The sequence below is a fragment of the Carettochelys insculpta genome, chromosome 15, assembly GCF_033958435.1.
Source record: "Carettochelys insculpta isolate YL-2023 chromosome 15, ASM3395843v1, whole genome shotgun sequence".
Lineage (NCBI taxonomy): Eukaryota > Metazoa > Chordata > Testudines > Carettochelyidae > Carettochelys > Carettochelys insculpta.
In genome coordinates this window covers 20915487-20936763 of record NC_134151.1, presented here as the reverse complement: position 1 = coordinate 20936763, position 21277 = coordinate 20915487, and the positions used below count along the sequence as shown (strand labels likewise).

Here is a 21277-nt window from a genome sequence, read left to right as displayed (position 1 = left end):
CCTGCTGGACTCCCCTTCCTGAGGCGACCAGGGTCCTCTTACTAATCTGCCAGCTTGGGGTCTCTGGTCCAGTAACATCAGTGGTCCTGCCAGACAACGGATGTTGCTGGATGAGAGAATTCCAGTTTTGGGAGTTTTAACCTGTATTACAGTGTTGAAACATTCAGGGTAAAGAAACAGGATGTTGGACTGAATTGTTCATTTATCTGAAAAGTGCAAAGGCATTTTGCAAGTGGTTGTAACTAAGATTCTAAAACAATTGCTCTTTTCAAATGACAATTCTGATTATAACGTTTCAAAAGGACTTGGAGCTGAAATGCATCAATGTTACAAATCTCACAGTGTCCTGGCAAGAGTACTTTGTGGGAATGTTTACAAGCATTCTCATATCTTTATGGGAATCTGTTTATTACTGAGACAGTACAAACAGAAGGAGGCAGAGTGAGTCTGAAGCTTTGGCAGTACTTCCAAACCTGTACTCCTAGAACTTTGGGATTGGAATTCAGATCTTATTCATGGTAATGTGTTTTGTAGTCAGTAGGGGCAAGTTCAGCTCTAGTATGAGCAGCCTCAGCTTTTACTGGCAAACGGTGAACTGAGCCTAAGGCTATGTCTACACTACCTGGAAGACTGACCCATTCCGGGTCGATCTTCTGGGGTTTGATTTTGTGTGTCTAGTATGGACACCTGAAATTGACCTCTCAGGGGTCACAGTCAAACTCTGTGCACCTCACATCTTGTTTTAGATTTCATCATTCACTTTTTCATCAGAAGGTATTCAGTTAAATAATCTGGTATTTTAATTTTGATATATTACAGTAAAATGCATCTTTCAAATCACTGTGCTGGTATTTTATTTAAATAAAATTATGGCTACATTTTCAAAATCTTTAGTCTGGCCACTGAAATTGCAGACAGAGCTTTGAAAACTTTTTGATTACCCCATTTTTGCAAAGAGGAAACCTCAGACTGAGTACACAAATTATATTTGAATGCCCCAAGACAGGCATAGACAGCTAAATAATGAAAAACATGGTAATGAAAATGAAGGTATGCTTAAAACGTTACCTACAGTTTTTGCAAGTAAGATTCTTATTCTTTCAGACAAGTTGGAATAACATTTGTTTTTGGGTAAAGGTGAGGCACAGTAGGCATAAAAGCTACCTTTCTATGCATATATTATTTCATGGCAGTGTTTCTTGTAAACAATTACAGCACGTACTATTTATTATGATTTTGTTAAATCTAAGCATTAAAGGGTGGGCTTACATCTCAATGTCTTACCATGAAGTATGCACTTAATTACTCGCAGGATGAGAATGGCCTAGAATGTGTGGGGGTTTTTTGATCGGGGACCTATATAATTAGAATGATCGCAGCCCATACAAAAATTGTTTTTCCCTAGAATGTACGATTGACATTTTTTGATATATGATTTAGTTTGAATAGCTAAAACAAAATATAAAAATAGTTCACACAACTACAATTCATGGATAAAAGCTGAAGTCTCGCTAAAGTTGCAGTTATAAGCCATCATTCTTAAATAATGAAACTGTATTTATAACTCAGCCATAAGGTGGCACAATAAGCATGCAAAATAATAACCTGTAGGTTAGTCTTGCACTAAGAGAAAAGTTACTGAGGCTACAGCAGGCTAATATGCCAGTTGATGAAGCTGAATTAAACACAAATAAGCATTGAGAAGTTCATTAGCGTAACAGCTGTGTAAGGTGACCTGGACATTCTTAGCAGCCTGGTGATTACACAAGGCCTTACACATGGAGATACTTGTATTTTTACAACAATTTAAAGATCCAAAAAAAAATTTAAAATGTGAATAAAAAGCTGTGCATGCCTGGCTGAAATCAGTGTTTAATACTGGAGAATTCCTGATTTACATGGATTTGAACACAATTTTGGCCATGTTTAAAGACACAGATGCTGATGTGCTGTAAATCACAACTTTAGTGAAAGCCAACAGTCAGATCAGAATACTGCCTCATAACAAAATAAAATATTTCTCAAGTTATAGGTTCTCTTGTCATTCAGCAAAGTGATATTTTTCATGCACACTTATGAATGATAAGAAATGTATTAATTTTGTTAAAGAGGTGGTCTCTTTTTGGGAACATAAGCAGCATTTGAAAATGTTTCAACTGCTGTGTTTTGACATTATATTGTGTATCCATTTAATACATACAATAGACAAGGACAGAGGTGTTTAAAAATGTTTTAGATGGTTGTGGTCAATTCTGTTAGAATGGTTAGAATTTAGAATTAGATGGTTGTGGTGCACGCTGACAGTCCCACACTGGTGTGACTCCACTTCATTGGAGTTAAATACCTATTTACACCTTCACAGCTGAGAGCAGAATAAGACACTCGGTTGAATGGCACTGGTTACATTCATCACACTGCCTAAAGATTAGCTCAAACTATAATGGCCCCATAAACCTGATGTACCAATAAAATAAATCTAATTAACACATTAGCTAAAGTGTTTTCAAACAATGCTCATTTTTACAAGCTTTTTGACAAAGTTACCATGGTTATTTTTAACTGTTTTAGAAAAAGTAATTTGTAGGAGTTAACTATGACACTACACATTCCACGTTATTTTTATCATTGATTCCCATATGTTTTATGTCAGGGAATTGAAAGATGAATGTTCATTTTGAGTCTTCACGTGTTTGATCATATTGCTCTATGTAGCTGCAGGTCCCTGAGTAAAATCACATTTGGCTCTCTGCTGTGTGCTACAGAAGCAGATGCATTTTTGTGGTGTAGGAAAAATAGATTCACTGCTAAAAGATGAATGAAAACCCCCTGTGCTTGGAACAGGAAAGAAGTTTATCTGAACTTAGAAATCTGCAAAAGATGAAACAGTTACAAACTCTCTGTTCATCCAGAGGATTAAATGGGAAGTCCTAGTTCAGCCTTCCCTGGAGGAACTGGTAGCTGCTTTGGGAATAGTGTCTGTGGCAGAACTGGGCAGTGCTGCAGCTTCTGAAACTCATTCAAAAATAAGAAAAAAGGAAAATGAAGCAGAAAGTCTCCCCTTAGGTTCTCCTGTTTTCTCAAAGCCATATTCCTTTAAGATGATGTAATAGTCATTTCCCTGGATGGTTCTTCCCTGCACTGCTGAAACAACAGCATCTTAACTGCACTGGGAACTGTGGAACCACCCAGCTCAGCAGCCAGAGCAGCAGCTCAGGCAGCACGAACAGACGAAGCAGCTCTCTGGGCTTCCTTTCAAACTGCTGCAGGCTTGTCTTCTCTTACCCTGGCTGGGAATATGGGAGCTTCCTTGCTCTTCCTGCCAGGCAGGATACCACTGTGGGAGCCCACTGAAATGTGTCGGTTCTTTTCTCAGATTCCAGGGTATCTGCAAGTCATCTAAACCCAGGTCCTTTCTGAAACACTCTCTTTAAAAGATCCTGACTGGGATTTATTTTGTTTTGGATTTTTTCCATCATAGATATTGTTACAGATATTGTTTTTTCATCAATACCCATCACGGTTAACTTTCCTGTTACTCCATTTAACTCTTGAGATCTACACGGACTACTATTCTTAAGAGCACTTTTCTGTCCCTTTCTGGGGTTGGATTTGATATTAGTTGGACCCAGTGTGCCTCTGTTTGTTCTGATTGCTCTGAAAATTTTTTTTCCCCTCACAAGAACTATGCATTAACTGTAACCAAGGTAAGACTCGATGCTCTCAATTTTCTCATCTGTAAAGGATCTAAATTAGACATTTGTTTAAAGTTGGAGTATGTATTTTCTTGTTAACCCAATGTTGTATGTATCCCCAAACATGCTAATTATTTCTTGATGAAGGAAAAAAAAACTTGTTAAAATTAATTGAGCAAAGATCCTGATTTTTCTCCCCTGAAATCAGTACTGGGATGGGGGTGGCTTTGTGAACTGACTCCATTTCTTCTATTTTAACTTTTATGATGTTTAGGGAAATAATTCTTATTTTGTTTTTTCTCTTCAACAGACCTGTGACTTATCGTAGGCTTGGCTTGATGTTGATTTTTTTTTTTTTTTTTGGGACTTTGTTGGAAGATCTGATTGCATTTGATGAAGTTATTGCTGTCCATCCACTGTTTAGGTTTTAACCCGCTTTGCTAGCTTCTATGACACAGTCACTTCTGGACAAGCCTGATTTTTTTTAAATAAACTTTTTGCCCTCCCTTTTTCTTTAATATTATGAGCCCTTTTGAGGTTGAGGAGCCTCATTCTACTCTTTGACGTGATAGATATTCCTGCCATTTGTTGTGGCAGTTTTTTTGTTTTAAAATACAATGGCTCTCAGTGGAAACTGCAGGACTTACCTCCCTACTAGAGAACAAGGGGCTGGTTTACACTCCTTCCCAGAGGTGGTGGAGCTAAATGTGGGTGGTCAAGTATACTTCACTCGCCATTCCACTTTGGTGGGCATCCCACACTCCCTGCTGTGGAAAATGTTCACCCCCAAGAGAGAGACAGCCAATGATTTAGCTAAGGACTCCAAGGGAAGGGTCTTCATTGATAGAGATGGTTTCCTCTTCCGCTACATTCTGGACTATCTCAGGGACAAGCAAGTAGTTCTACCTGATCACTTCCCAGAAAAGGGAAGGCTCAAACGGGAAGCTGAATATTTTCAGCTCCCAGACTTGGTCAAGCTCCTAACTCCTGATGATGTCAAGCAAAGCCCTGATGACTATTGCCACAGTGACTACGAGGAGGTCTCCCAAGGCAGTGACACAAGAATATGCCCTCCGTCATCACTCTTACCTTCAGACCGAAAATGGGGGTTCATTACCCTCGGGTACAGAGGTTCATGCACCATGGGCAGAGAGAGCCAAGCTGATGCCAAGTTCAGGAGAGTCCCGAGGATTTTGGTTTGTGGAAGGATTGCTCTAGTCAAAGAGGTCTTTGGAGAAAGTTTGAATGAGAGCAGAGACCCAGACAGGGCGCCGGAAAGATACACCTCCAGGTTCTATCTCAAATTCAAGCACCTGGAGAGGGCTTTTGACATGTTGTCAGAATGTGGATTCCACATGGTGGCCTGCAATTCCTCAGTGACCGCTTCGTTTGTCAATCAGTACACAGATGATAAAGTCTGGTCCAGCTACACTGAATATGTCTTCTACCGTAAGTACAAGAAATTTTGTAGAGTTAAAACAAAAAAATAATAATAATCTGGTTAAGCCTGTGTCATCTGGTGTGCATTTCATTTTCAGTGCACCAGCAGGCTGGCTTTCTTTGTCTGTAGCTCATTGAAGTTCTCTTCTGATAAAATAGAATCCAAGGGATATGCTATAGTTTCAGCTTTTAAAATGTAAATTAATAGTGAATTCAATGGCATGGTCTTGGCTAGGTGGCAGCACAGACTACTGAAAGTATCTCTTCTCCCCATAATGGGAATGTGTTGCTATCCAAGCCTTTGTAAATCAACCATTTGACTGCCTTTCACGGTTCCCGAGTACTCCATGGGTGTAATGTGAGCCTTGCAAACACAGTGCAGATTTAATTACAGAAAAATCTTCAAAGGAGATTCAATATACAAAGGTAATAGATGTTTGATAATAAGCACTGTCAGCCAAACCATCTGTCAACCAGGCTGATGTACTCACATGCAGGGAGGTTGCAGGGGGGTAGGAAAATGTACTCATGCTGGCTGCTTTTCAACGGGGACATTTTTGAGAACCACCTTACAGTTGGGTTCAGTGGCTAAATAGGCAGATGGCTATGTGCCATTATGAAACACACTATGAAAAACAGATCCTTCCTAACAAGGGGAATATGTCCTGCAACTGGAATCCAGGGCGGCTGACGGTGGGCCCTGGCCCAGGTGGGTGGAGTAGCTCTGGGCCCCTGGAAAGGATGGGGATTCAGGCAGATAGTCTGGCTCCCAGCCCTGCCCCATCTCAACCTGCGCTTCAGTGTCACTCAGTGTATGTATCCTGTTGCGCCAGCAGTGATTTTAGGGACTCCCAGCCACTGCCATTGCTGTTGTAGCAGTGATGATGGCCAGGTGCTCCAAGCCTTTCTAAATTGCTGGGCCTTGAACAACCCCCACCCACCATTGGTGGGCCTGCTGGAATTGCATCAGATCATATACTGTTGTATTAATTTTTATGCGATATCGCTAGCAGGCTCATTAACTTTCTAAATTGATATTCAGCCAGGGGTACTGTTACCAATGGTAACATCAAGGTAATTTTGATTCCATAAGGCTGTATCTGAAAATCATTCCACAACTCTGGGACTTAAATGTTCTAGGAGAGGGCGAGGCTGTTTCACTTTCACCTCAAACCAGGCAAAGGAGAGACTGTTTTGACAGACCCTTTGCACAAGTCGATTTTATCTCTTTTTCAAAGATCATGTGTTTGGGCAGGGGGATAGAAAGGTGAACAACTACTTGTCTCACCTGCTACACCGTATAACTAATGTAGTCAATAACAGCCAGTAACATGAAAGGTTGATTAAGGTTTGTGTTGAAAGATTCCCAGAACTTGAGTAGTTTATTGACATGTAATAATCTACAGTGCAATCTACCACCTGCTCCTATTACTTAGCTCAAAAGGCAGCCCAGACCTGCTTATGTAAAAGTGCTTAAGTTAATGTTCCAAAAAAGCCCTCTGTATTTTTGGTACGCATAGATTTATTTAAAATGAGTTTTATAGCAGGCCTTCCGGGTAAACTCCCTCAGAGCTCTTGGATCAGCTGAATCTTAGGCTGACCTGGATGATTTATGTGATGAGATTTCTAATATTTGAAATTGTCATCTGATGTGAAGTTACAGTAGAATTAGTGTAATTCCAGAAATGTATGACAGTGAATAATATTTAAATTTAACAAAATCAGAGAACTCTATAAGCTTGCTGGAATTCTAGCAACTGTTTTTAAAAATGAAAGCAAATATTATGTTACTTAGCAAAAAGTGATGACTGATATCTTATATGCATTTTGTTCAGAACTTTATCCTTCACAGAGTATGTGAGGTATTGGCTTTCTTTTTGTGATTAGTAGTGATGATGATGCTGTGGTACCAAGTTAGTAACGGCTTTAGCAATACCTCAAAGCAAAAGAAAGTATGACTCTGTGTGTGTGCATGTGCACACGTGCATGTGCACATTTGTGTAATGGGCTTGACATAGCTTCCCAAATCCATCAATACAGGCCTGATCCAGACCTATTGCAGTTCGTGGAAAAACTCCCATTGAATTCAACAGGATTTGAGCCCGATCCTCTCTGAACACAATTCAATTTTATGAATATTTGAAAGTCTAATCAGGATCAAGACCTGAATTTTTCAGGTAGTTCCTGTCTGTGTAATGGGCCAAATCAGTAGCCAAAATGCAAATTCATCCTGCTCAGTCTAGATCCAAATCAAACACTTGTGACCTGTTTTTCTCCAGTTACTGCAACAATCGCCAATGTTGAATTGCAGGGATTTTACAGCTGCGTATTCATAATATGGTCACTAGCAGAACAAATAGAAGAATAGGGACAATACATAGAGATTTTACCTAAAGTGAAAAAGCTCCCTCATATTACATCTCCAAAAGTCATTTTTTTAAGCTTTGAGGACCAGTAACATTGACAGCTGGCTTTCTAGTGGGACATTAGAACTTCTGTGCAGCTGCTTAGCCCTAATTATTTAATTAGAAGCTGCCAACTGTGCCTCTATAAGCATTAATTCATCAAACTATTATGCTCAGGTTAGTGTTCCCAAACCATGGGAGGTGCTCTAAAGCAACTAGTTATGTCCTCAGAGGCTCTTAGAAGAGCATCTTAACTACCTCCCATGAAAATGTAAAGCTCAGATACTCTGAGTCTTCAGAGTCAGGGAATGTATATGAAAGACCTTCATTTTTAAAAGAAAGAAGAATGGAAGGAAAAATCATGGTGGTCCCTCTCTCCCATAATAGAATCATAGAATCCTAGGGCTGGAAGGGACCTCAGGAGGTCATCAAGTCCAGCCCCCTGTCTAAAGCAAGATCAACCCTAACTAAATCATGCCAGCTGGGACTTAAAAACCTCTAGGGATGGAGACTCTACCGCCTGTCTCAATAACGCATTCCAGTGCGTTGCCACTCTCCTGTTGAAATAGTTTTTCCTAATATCTAACTTACACTTCCACCTCTGTAACTTCAGGCTATTGTTCCTTGTTCTGCCATCAGTCAGTATTGAAAACAGCCTCTCTCCCTCCCCTTTAGAGTCCCTCTTCAGGAAGTTGAAGGCTGCTATCAAATTATCCTTCACTCTTCTCTTCTGCAAACTAAATAAGCCCAGATCCCTCAGCCTCTCCTTACAGGTCATGTACTCCAGCCCCCTAACCATTTTCATTGTCTTCCACTGAACCCACTCCAATGCATCCACATCCTTTCTATATTGGGGAACCCAGAACTGGATGCAATATTCCAGATGTGACCTCACCAGTGTAGAATAGAGGGGAGTAATAACTTCTCTAGATCTGCTGGAACTGCTCCTCCTAATGCACCCCAATATGCCTTTAGCCATCTTAGCTACAAGGGTCACTGTTAACTCCTATCCAGCCTCTCATCCCCTGTAATCTCCAGGTCCTTTTCTGCTGTACTGCTACTTAACCAGTCAGTCCCTAGCCTGTAGTAGATATTCCACATGCTTGGAATCTGAAAGCCCATAGTTGGCATGCAGATAAAGAATATCCTACATAGGAAAACTAATTCATTTGATAGTAATTGGAGGGACTCAAGGAAAATATGCAAAGTGGAAGTTGTCCTGCTCAACTAACATGTGTGGTCAACAAAATGTAATGTTAAGGGACATATGTAGGTGCTGTTAAGGCTAATGGGAGATTCATGTTCACCGCAGATGAAATATATCTGGAATTGCAGGTGCCTCAGAAACTATCCAACACTGTAAACCTACAGTGGTGTTGCTTAGAAGGGCTGCAGAGCAAGCATGCAGAGTGTCTGTGCAATGCCCTTCCTCTTGGGTAAGGTGCAGCTTGGCGTTGCTCCAATTTCAAATAGGCCAGTCCAAAGAGGAATTTGGACTTGGGCTATGTTTGTTCAGTGGGTCCACAATTAAACAGATCCAGTGACTGCAGTAGCTGCATAGTGAGGGCGCAGTTCCTTCTCAAAGGTGGGACAGGAGTTGGGGATGGCATATAGATATTTTTTTTTCTCCTATTCCAATTCTGATTCTCCTGTGCTAAGGGTGAATCTGATGCACTGAGAAGAGTGTCAGCCCCAATACCCTTGAACCTTTGATGTGCTTTCTCTGACTATTTTAAGTACAGACAATCCTGAATTAACACCTGACATCCGAACACTCCAATCTTGCAGTATGCTCCCTCTGCACTTGTAAACTCCTTTTATGAAACATTTTCAATCTTTAGGCTGAACAGAAAGCTTGGATTTTGATAACCCTTAAACTTCAGGGTATTTGAAATACAGAACTCCATCAGAATTATGTGGCTTGAGTCCCTCTAATTTTAAGGCAATGTGTACATACGGATTTCCTTTCTCTTATTTTAGGAGCCAGTTACAAAGTAAACCTTTCCGTTTGTTCCCAAAATTACACCCTTGCCAAAGTTGGCTTGTTGGGTCTCTCTCACAGAGATACCGGTGAGTTCTTAAACCTGAAGTGGGAGAGAAGAGGTTGGAAAATGGAAAAGCCCCACTTTAAACATTAGCCTAGTGGTTCCCAATTTGTGTTTTTCATACTGGACAAGTTTGGGGACAGAGGAGAATAGCAAGGTGAAGTGGGCTGGGGAAAGCTACAGGTTGAAACTTTTTAATCTGGAACCTTCTTGTCTGGCAAACTCTGTAATCCACCATGATTTTCGTTAGCCAGGCGACCACTTATCATGGGTGTGGTCAAGTTTCCCATGGTCCGTTAAGTTTAACAGCCACCAGTCCTGGCTCTCAGTGTTCTGCGCTGTAATTTACCTTTAAATGTCATCTAAGAGCCTAGTAAGCAGTGGTAGTGTTAGTAATGTGGTGGAAAATATTGACCTCCTGTGGTCCAGCAAATTCTCTCCTCCAATACTAGTCAGGTCCTGAGGGTGCCAAATGAGAGAGGTTCAACCTGTCTATGTGCCATACCCATTCTGCTCCGACTGCAAGCAAGCTTCTGCTGCTCTAAGTATCTTAGTGGGTGGTTTCTTTAAAGCCACTGGCACTCCCCTTCTCTCTCTGCTTCTCAGTGGCCTCTTGTGTCGCTGGCTGTAGAAGCAGCTCACTTGCATCAGGCTGCAGGTCTAGACTGCCATTCTAAGCTCCTGTTCTCTCCTGTTGCTGCTCTCACTATACATATGGATGGCACCAAGTATAACTCAATTCACACCACAAACAGCAGCCTTCTGATGGGTTGGAGGAGGAGTGGAGAGTCAGTAATGGGGCGGGGGGGAAGAGGAAACAAAATGCTGGTGGGGAAGGGAAGAGAGAACACAGCAAAGCATTGGAGATTGAGAGAGAGAGTGTAACTGAACAGACAAGAGAAACGGTAATAACTATACCAAAATATGGTGCAATGGGACTTGGTGGGCATCCCCATCCTTCAGTGTATTCCAACCAGAAAACGTTGTGAGAACCACTGAACTAGAGTAGATAATTGCCCGCATAGTTAGTATGGAACTACATGCAAATAAATTACTCTTGTAGCCATTATCCCAAGTCTAAGCAAACATAAAAGTTGCTTCTAAATTTGGAGGAAATCATGCAAATTTCCTGAAGCCTGGCCTTGAGAAGGACACTTCATAGCCATGCACACAGAGCATCTCAAGTAGCTGTAATGTTCAAAGGAAACTTTGAAACATATGTGGTGATATGACTGTAGGCAGAAAATTAATTGACAGGATTCTTGCTCCTTAAAGATATGCTCTGGCTTAACTCATGATGGCAACAATTGTCGACTTTGGCTGCATTCTGACCTTGTCCTTTTAACAAAACACTTTCTTTGTTTTTCTACTTTGATGGCAGCAGTTTGACGTAAAGAGATGGTTGTGGACTATTCTCAAATTATCTTTAGTTCAATGATCATATCCTGTTAAGTGGGGTTGGATGGGGGAAGAAGCCAAGTAATTGCTATCCATTTAGAATTTAGCTTGACAGCCTTTAACTGGAAGTGCAAATCTCATCTTTATAATCGGTATGGTATTCATAAGGCATATTTTACCCGAGGTTCATGTAACCAGCTGCAGCAGCAGGACAGTGTTTTCAGGAGAATATAGCTGGAAGAGCATTTAATTAATGTGTGTATGTGTGTAGCTACTATAAATAAATCAAGCCTTCAGGCAAAAGTTTGATAAACAAAATTCAATGCAAATGCACTTTGAAATCCACAAGATATAAAACTATAGGGATTAGGCATAGAAGAAAAGACCATTAAATTATCTGAGCCATCTTTCTGACTCTTCAAATGCATCTCTTTAGTATATTTTCTAGTGTGTTCTTCAGGCTTATTCTAAATGTCTTGAATGAAGATAAAAATGACCAGAAAAATAGCAAAATGGGCTTCAGAATGATTCAATCCTGCAGAGGTGAGATGTTCAATCCTCCCCCACTCCCCATTCCACTACCATGTTACCTTCAGTTCATCATCCTCACCTAGGCTTCTCACTTTATTGCTGGGTGAAAAGCTTATTGAGCAGTGCTCCATTTCTCTAATGCTGAATAAGAAGTTTGTCTGAAATCTCAGTAGGCTTCACTACTGCACCTCGGTGAACGTGTGACTCTATTAGTGGGATCTATTTTCCGACTAATGTTACCATCAAATGAGAAGGTTTCAAGGGTTTTGCTCTGGGGCATTGTGTCGAATTTGGATGAGGGTCAGATTGGGTCTGACTTGTTATCTTGATTGCAGAGTGTGTGCTTCAGAATTTTACCACAATGGAATGGTTTGGTTAGTCACCCCATTGACCAGAAATTTGATAGTTTAGATGATGATGTATAACTTAAATAATCAGGTAATTCTAATCTAATTATAAACAAATTGACCTAAAGATTTAGAGGAAGGTCTCATCTCAGCAATTCCATGAAACAAGTCGTCAAAAATGTGGTTTAGCTGATTATCTTTTTTTAAAGGAGTCTAACTCAATTGTTTTGTCTTCATTCAACTCCCATCATATTAAAATATACAGAGCTATTGTGTAGGAGATGGCATTAGTGGGGCCTTTCTAAATGTATAGTGAAACCACTCACAGGCAGACTCACACCTGGGACTTCTGGAGATTGGTGTATGAGCCGCTAAAGTTCAGCTAAAACCAAGCTGGCTCTCCTTTAAGGGTGAAGAGGAAGAGGAGACTCATTCTTTGTTTGAGAAGTGGTCTAGGTTTTAAGCAGAATAGGTGATGATGAAATCTTAAGTAGGTGTCAAGATCTGTATGGAAAAACTCCATAAAATTTAACAAAGGTAAACACAATAGGGTTGTATGGCAATGTAATATAATTTTCTAGAAATTTATTCTAGAAATCTGTAGAATTTAATGAAGGCTAATAAGCTTTCTGTCACAATTGTAACCATCCTATACAATTGTTACAGTTCTTTTTGAAGCTCTGTAGGATGGGCTTAAGGAGCTTTCATAAAGTTATTCTCTAAATACTGTAGGACTCTCTGATGAAATGATGCAGTTCGTTCTAATCTGAAAAGGGACTATGTAAAGGTGGTGCCTTATGTAGTGCTACAGATCTGCTGTGTACCCCAGCCAAGCTTTAAAGATCTAATCCAAATACCAGTAAAGCTAATGGAAAGACTCCTGTTGAAATCTGTGGATCAGGCCCTACATGCAAAGCAAATTTTGTCTTCAGTTATGCCTGCAAAGTTTGTTTCCTGCAGTGGAGTTAACATAATCTTTAGTGCTGCTGCTCACGTACAAGCCATAAATAATCTAATTTGGCTTCCTGTGCCCAGCTTGAGTTTATGGGGCTGGCAGTTGGAAAACCCTCGTAACTTTAATGGTAAACTAATTACATTTATTTGGATTTCATTCAGCAGCTCTAACCATAGCCACAACAATGTCTGTTTCACAAATTCACCTTTGAGACTAGAATTGCACCATAATTTATATGACATTTGTAACATTTATCTGGGAAGTTTTAGCATCAATCTACCTGGAAGACATATGGAAGAAAAGAAGCCCCATGCTGGACTCCCTGAAGATATTGTCGGAGAAAAATTCCAGTTTCTAGGATCCTGCAAGAGAATAGAAGTATAGGGAAAAAATGGTAACGCTTGTTTGTCATTTTGTGTGTTCCTTAATGGTCAGTTCAAAATTCTTCTCAACAGGTTGTTCTTGGGCACTTTTTCTAGTGTGAAGACTTCAAATTTTCTTAAAAAGTTGGCTGCGGCTGTTTGAGAGAGAAAACAGGAGAGAATAAAAGTGTGAGATTGAGAGAGAACAGTAAAGCTATTTATGTTAATTAGATTTTTACAAATTCACAGAATATACAGAGAAATATTTCATTGTGACAGTTGTTGTAGTTATTCTAGAATGGTTGGGATTTTAGCAGCAGCATTTTCTCTACTTATTTTTTGCAGCTTCTCAAAGGTAGGGGTAATGTATGGCAGACTTGGGAACTGGAAGCACAATTTAAAATGCGTGTTCAGAATGAGTTAAAGTAACCTTTTATGAATCTTTCTGTAAGACATGTTCTTCTTGGTAAAGAAGGAAAATAGATATAGAGTGGATTAAAACTGGTAGAATGATTTTAAATTGTCTGTCTGTAAAAATGAAGTAGGGAGTGAGTAGGCAGTGAGGAGTAATGCGAGTGACTTCTGCCTTACTGCTTTCAGAGGATGTGAACAAGTTAATATATGGATAAAAATAAACAGAATTAAAGACAAATACTGAGCTATATCATGCTATCTATTTTTAAGCAAATTTCCTATTAAATTCACATGCATTCAGTCAGTGTATATAACACGTGTAGTGAGCCATATTGTGCTGTCATGACTCATTAAAACCAATAGAGAGTCCTGCTTAAAAAGCAGTGTCTCAATATGGCCCACTGTTTTCCTGATTTTTAGAGATTCTAGACATCTCTGGGTTCCCAATGAAATTGGAACACAGACTCTGTCAATAAAATGTAAAAGTATAATTTCAGGAACAGCTTGCTAAAATGTAGAAAAACTAATAATGATGGGTGGTCGGTTATGGAGGCAAGGGAAGGTGTTAACTTCCCAAAAAGATGGGGCTGGCCACGCCAATGCTCTGGCTGGATGGGAAGGCTGGAGCCGTGGTGTGACTGCCCTGCTGGTGGTGGTGCTGCTGCTGGCTGGGAAAGCTGGGGCCGTGACTCAGCTCCTTGGCTCCCCTGGGGGCTAGAGTGAAGCTGGGGCTGTGCAGCTGCGTAGAGGCTCAGCTGGTAGGGTTGTATGAGGGGAGATGGGGGTCTCCCATCACTTTGGGGCTGGGGTGGGGGGAATTTGGGGCTGTGCAGCTGCCCAGCACTGGATAGGGGAGTTGCTAGTTTTGGGCTGGGGACAGCAGCCATAGTGGAGTGGGGCTTGGGGAGGGGCTAGCTGTTGTAATGGGGTTAAGGCTCCAAGGGGTATGGAAGGGGCATGGCCTTGGGCAGAAGGGGTAGGGCTTCGGCTTGCTTCCCCAAACCAGTGATTCACCCACCATTCACACTAACAAGAAACACTTCTTAAGTACATCAGAAGCCAAGGTATTAAACTGCCAGATATCATAATGCCAGTTTATAAATCCATGGGTGTGCCCACATCTTGAATATGTGTCCAGTTCTGACCATCTTTAAAAAGGTATGATGAAACTGGAAAATGTCCAGAGAAGGGCAAAAAAGGATGGTCAAGTGTAATGGAACTGCTTCCGTACAAGGAAAGGTGAAAAAGATCTGCGTTATTCAGCCCAGAAAGGAGATAACTAAGGTGTGCACTAAGGTTGGTGGTGGTACACAATGTCAGCCTCTGCACAACTGCAGAAGCATTGAATATAGAAATCCAGACTGTCAGTATGACCATCGGGAAGAATCCACATGGAATTCTTCTTCTTTTGGCATAGGTAGGGGGATCTAGTGGGTTAGCTTGGTGTTCATTGTTGTGTTGTGTTCCCTCAGACAGACATGGTGGAAAAAAGGCTTCAGGGTCACCACAAAGATATATCGAGTTCCGGGGGATGGGGAGAGAGACAGAAAGAAGGTCCCTGGGATAAGAGAGACTCTTCTGCTGGGCTAAGTCTGTAGCTGGAAAGATTAACAATGTTACCAGGTGAGGGAGTCACGTTTGTAGTATCCTGTGGTATGCAGTAGTTTAGATAGTTTATTGTCATGTCTCTTTTGTAGGGAGTAAAAGTGTGTGTTTATAGATGTTTTGCATGCAATGTGGCATCTTGTGTGAAAGTTTATTACTCAGGTGGTTCCACAGTTTCTGTGAGAGTGTGTGGAACAGTCTCTCAGTGTAATCAGTGTAGTATGTTAATTGTAATGGGTTTTTCACTTTCAGTCCCTTCGGTATGATGTCCATCTTCTAGCACTTGGAGAGGAAGATGATGTCTGTATGGATCTGTGCAAGTTTTTCATGTAGTTGATGGATTTCCACTCCAAACAGCTAAATGCAGTGCCTTGCATGGTGAATAGTCTCTGAGAGGTAGCCGTTTTAGTCTGTATATTCACAAAACAAAAATATCAGTCCTGTAGTACTTCTAAAGGCTAACTATATAATTTATTAGGTGATGTGCTTTTGTGGGACAGACCCACTTCTTCGAATCTGGAAAATGCCGATGAATGATAACTGATAACAGTGACAAAGAGAATTTGAGAGAGAGAGGAAAAAAAATAAATAAAAGCTGATGAATCAGGTAGATAGGACAGAAGGTGGGGAGATGGGGAAGAAAAATAGTTTCTCCTCGTGTCTATTAAGTTAAAGCGGGCTGCCTGGGATCACTATGAATATCAAAAGTGGGGGAAACTGCTTGTAATGAGTAAGGTAATTGATATTTTGTTGAGACTGAGACAAAAAGTGTCAAACTTAAGAATGGACTCCAATTCAGATGTCTCCCTTTGTAATCTGGTATTAGTCTTTGTTTTGAATGCACACTTTCAAATTTCGGATGCTGTGACCTGTTCATCTGAAATGGTCACTGATAAGTTTATGTGTATTGAGATTCCTAATGTCTGATTTGTGTCCATTCATTCTTTGGTGAAGTGATTGTCCAGTATTCAAATCAGAGGGTCATTGCGGGTATATGATGGCATATATCACATTGGTGAAAGTACAGGAATATGAGCCCCTGATGTGATTAGATCCAGTGATGGTGTCTCCAGTGTAAATATGGGGACAGGTCTTGTTACAGGGAAAAGTTCTAGGACTAGTATTTCTGTGGTGTGGCGTGTGGTTGCTAGTGAAAATTTCCCCTTGAACAGGGAGTGAGGGGAATGTGCACAGTTTGTTGATCTTATCATTCTGGCTGGTGAGTGCAAGGGGCAGACAAACCTGAACCTGCCCCATCCAGGGGATATGCGCCCCTCCCCTGGCTATGTCTGCTGCAGCAGCCATGGAGATGTGCTTGTCACCAAACCCCAAGATGCTGCGGTGTGAGAGGGTTGGGGTAGTCGTCTCTCCCTGGAACAGTCTGCACACTGGACCCATCATACCCAGCCCCACCCCAGAGCAATGATTTAAATTAAGCATGTACGTTTTCATTTTATTTTACAAAACACAAAAATTAATCCAGTTAAGGAACTGAGCAATGGCCAATAAATCTGCTACAGGTTGAACTTCTCTAATCCAGAACACTCTCGTCCAGCAAACTCTGTAATCCAGCATGATTTTAGTTTGCTGGACAACCACTTCTCATGAGTGTGGTCAAGTCTCCTGTGGTCCTATAAAGTTTGTTTACAGCCACCAGTCCTGGCACTCAGTGTTCTGTGCTGTAGTTTACCCCTAAATGTTTTCTAAGAGCCCAGGAAACAGTGGAAGTGTTGGTAACACGCTAGAAAATATGGACCTTACATCATCCAGCAGATTCTCAGGTCAGGTCCAGAGGGAGCCGGACGAGAGAGGTTCAGCCTGTTGTAACTACCATTTTGATGATGTGATCAATCTTGTACATTTTGATAGATGTTTATGGGCATTTGTTGGGCTATCCGTAACCTGTTCAAGTAGACAATGTAATCCCATTGAACACTTTCTATTGAAGATCAGTCCTGTAAGTGCCTTTTTGCATGTAAGCTGAATGTTGATGCTGAAAAGTCTACAGGTGTAATAGACAAACAGGATTAGGAAGCTGGTTCATAAATTGGAAATATTAATTATCTAGTGCTTTTTCAGAATCTTCTGGCAAAGCGATTAGTAATTTGTAGTGCTTATTCACTAGCTGCTTCAGGAAGCTAAAAACACTCTACAGATAATATAATAAATAAATAATGAAAACCCTGGCTATCTTAGTTTCTAATCCATCCTGAATAGCCCTAATAAAAATGACTTTATTTAGTGAACACTGCTTCAGCTGAGTGTTCTGTTTGCTTCCTTTGGGCTCCGGAGACTACTGAACTACTGGTGCTGTGAACATGGTCAGCACTTTGTTCTAGGTGTTGAAAGTCTAGATGACTTTTCCACTGCTTGGTAGTGACTCCTGGGAAGCAAACACTTAGTGCTGTAATGCACCTGTTAGCTTTAAAAGCAAGGGGCCCTGATGAAGCAATATCAAATGGCATCTGAGTGGTGTTCTGCAGGAAGGAATGGGCCAGCCTTGAATTCATCATACTATTTCAGTCTCCATTAAATGAACCTTTTCCTAGAGTCAATATGTGAATTACTTCAATTGACTAAGGGGCTTATGAAACAATTACTATTTTTCACTTCCCTGCTGTTCCAAAAACATTCCAAACACTTTGAAATCTTATTGGTGCTCTCTGTTTATTAGGTTTAGAATGCCTTTTTGAACTCCTGGAAGCAAAATTATTGAATAGGATTTTGTTTTTGTAAATTTCCTAACTCAGCATTAATGACTTGACTGTGATTGCTTGTTAATTTCTTCTACTTTTCTTTGGGCACACTGTAACAAATCCCTCTTAACAGCTCTCTGTTTACTCTTTCCTAACATATATTTCTGCACATTGACAACACTAGAGAATTTCTGCCACAGCATTCTACCTTTCTGTGATGACAGATAAAGTCTTTGCTGACTGTTTCTGTTGACAAAAAAGCCATGTAGACCATCGGGTTAGGGAGCAGGGAGAGAGCTTCTGCTGACAGACTGGGTTTCTGGTTCACCAGGCAGCCCTGGTTGTCCGTTCTTTCGAGAGAGTGTCTGGACAATCTGGCTGCTCTCTGTCAACAGATCAGATCTCCCTTTTTTAAATCTGCTTTTGTGTGTGGATGTAATCTTGCACAATTACTATGTACCAAGCCCATAATTTGACAGGTATGTGCTAATTCACAAGTACTGTGGCTTTATTTAATTTACTTTTTAGTTTTGAAGTAGTCATCAGTTCAAGTTGAGGAGAAACTGTCCAAAAGGATCAGATGAACTTGAAAAAGAAAACAAAGCAAACAAAAACCTTTGGAAACATGTAGGCTGCATGGGTAGTGTTGAATTATTATATCACCTTCAATTTCATTGCAATTTATATTGCACCACAGTACGGGGGCATATTGCGCCACTGATTCAGTAGAACTCCCTTTGAAATTTGTAATTTCCCAGGAAGTCAAAGGGGAATTTTGTTTCAGAATCAATGGCACAATAATACTAATACTTTGCATTTATATAGAGTTGTACATCAAATGGTGTCAGATATATGATTTTTCTGGGCTTCATCGGTATCATTCATACGTTGTGTAAAAACCCTTGGTACTCGGTAAATCAAATAATTACATTTAATACAGAAATAAATGATGTTGATAGCAACACTACAAATATCTTCCCTAAATACAATATACTTGCCCAAACCTCTCTGTAATAGATGCCATACACACAGTATTTTTATTAAACAGCTCTTCTTGCCCTTTTGCAGCCAATAGTTCACTCACTCCATTCTTCAGCTTTCCACCAAATGGTTCTCTCCCAGTAGTATAACTCTAGGGATAGAGAGGCAAATCTCCAGCTAGTGTTAATTGGCATGGCTCCATTGGCTTCAGTAGAGCTGCACCAATATATAATAGCTCAGCATCAGCATTTGGCCAAGAGAATTTCGAAAGTATTTTATTACTGTACCTACTTATTGCTCTAGTCACTGACAAAGGTATAATCCCAGAGGGTTTGGCTCACTCCTATACATAACAGCTATGTCTACACTAAGCGCTGTTTCAAAAGGTCGCCATTTGAGAGAGTAGCTGAAAGACGCCCTTTTGAAGGGGAGCATCTACCTGTGGGGTAGGGCTGGTGCCGTCAATTTGTGCCATTGAAAGGGCCATCTGCCCTTTCAAAAGGGGCCAGTCAGCCCTTCGCAAGAGAGCATCCACGCATACCCATGCCCTCTTTCAAAAGAAGGGCCCAGGAAATGCCACAGCTGGGGCTTCATGGCAGACCAGCCCTGCTGGGGTAAGAGCTTCCCCCGTTTTAAAGGGCCCCTCCCCAGTACCACTGCCCTGCACGGCACTAGGCCTGCAGAGCTGCTACCAGCCCCGCAGACACAGTGCCTGCAGGACAGAGCATGAATCAGCAGCTGGAAACCCTGCTTGCTGCCGCCAGTGGAGTGGTCGCCCTGCTGGCCACAGCAGTGGTGGTTGCCCTGCAGCTCCTGCTGGGGGAGGCCCCACCCCAGGGGCAGCTGGAGGTGCCCCAGACCCTCAACTCCTTCATCACCACCCGCCTCCCTGCTGGGTGCTCCTTCAGCTCTGGAGCTAACCCACCTGCTAAGACTGGTGGGAGCATCTAGTCATGTGGGAGTGGAATGATGACTGGTGGCTCCACTGCAGAATTTTTGGATGCGGCGGCAGACCTTTTTGGAGATCTGCCAGTGGCTGTTTCCTGCACTGAGACATGAGTACACCCAGATGCAGCACACCTTCCCCATGGAGAAGAGGATCGCAATCTCTCTCTGGAAGCTGGCCACCCCAGACAGCTACTGCTCCATGGGACGCTGATTTTGTGTGGGCAAGACCATGGTTGGGGCCTTCTTGATGGAGGTAAGAAGGGCCAGGCCATGCACCCACTGGGGTCCTGGGCCCTGTGGCCCAGTGTGGGGCTGGGGCTGGGCCTGGCACACCTGGCACACCCTCATGGGTGTGCTTGTGTCCCCCCCACCCCCCCCGCAGATGATGCATGCCCTCAATGTGATGCTCCTCCAGAGTGTGGCCCACGTCAGGGACCTGGACATGGCCATCACAGGTTTCACTGCACTCAGGTTTCCGAATTGCTTCGAGGCCCTCAACAGGACCCACATGTCCAGCCATGACCCAGAGCACATTGGAGGACAATATATAAATTGGAAAGGCTATTAGTCCATGGTCCTGCAAACCATCGTGGACAGCTGGGGCCAGTTCCAGGGCAACTATGTGGGCTGGCCTGGCTGCACCCATGACATGCACATTTTCCGCATTTTGGACCTGTACTGTTAGTTGGAGGCAGGGGCATACACCCCCCAGAGGGAGATCCCATTGGGGGACACCATAGTGTCCCTCTGCCTGGTGGCCGTGCAGCATACCCGCTCTAGTCCTGGCTCATGTGCCCCTATACGGGCCATCCCACCCCCAGCCAGGAGTTGTTTAACACCCACCTTGACCATGCCTGCAACATGGTCAAGCAAACCTTCTGTTGTCAAAAGGGCCTGTGGTGCTGCCTCCCAGCTCCCCAGGAGGTGGTATCCTCAATGTCCCCCAGGTAGTGGGTGCCTGCTGCATGCTCCATAATATCATGGAGGCTAAGGGGGAGGCCTTTGTACAGGAGTGTGTGACTGAGGCCGGCATGGGCTACCCCCAGCCAGTCACCACCACCAGCTGCCAGGCCCACCAGGATGGGGTCCATGTCCAGGAGGCCCTGCACCAATACTTTGACCAAGGCCCCCATTGATCACTGCTCTAGCTACCCCTAGTGGGTCCACCATGCACAACGCTGTTGCCATCTCCTGCAGTCAGCCCCCTATCCCCCACACACTGCCACAGACCTCCCGCATACAGCCCTCCCCAACAGGCAGACAGCACACAGGGATGTGGGTAAGATAAACTGTTATTATTCAACACATCAAATGATATTGCTCAAACTATGCCAAACATTATCATACACCTATATACAGGATGTGGGGGGACCTTGGGTGGCCTGCATGGGGGGGGCTCTTACTGTGGGGCAGCAGTGGAGGGCTGCTGCATAGTCAAACCATAGAGCTCCACAGGCT

At 42.2% G+C, this 21277-nt stretch overlaps 1 protein-coding gene across 1 annotated transcript in view; it reads left to right on the top strand.

Annotated features, from left to right (window-relative positions):
- Positions 1 to 4309: 4309 nt before the first annotated feature.
- KCTD16 (potassium channel tetramerization domain containing 16) overlaps positions 4310 to 21277 on the top strand; it is a 200261-nt gene continuing 183293 nt past the window's right edge. The window contains exon 1 of the mRNA XM_075009759.1: positions 4310 to 5141. Within this exon, the coding sequence (XP_074865860.1) occupies positions 4310 to 5141 (832 nt within the window). The remainder of the gene's footprint in view (positions 5142 to 21277) is intronic.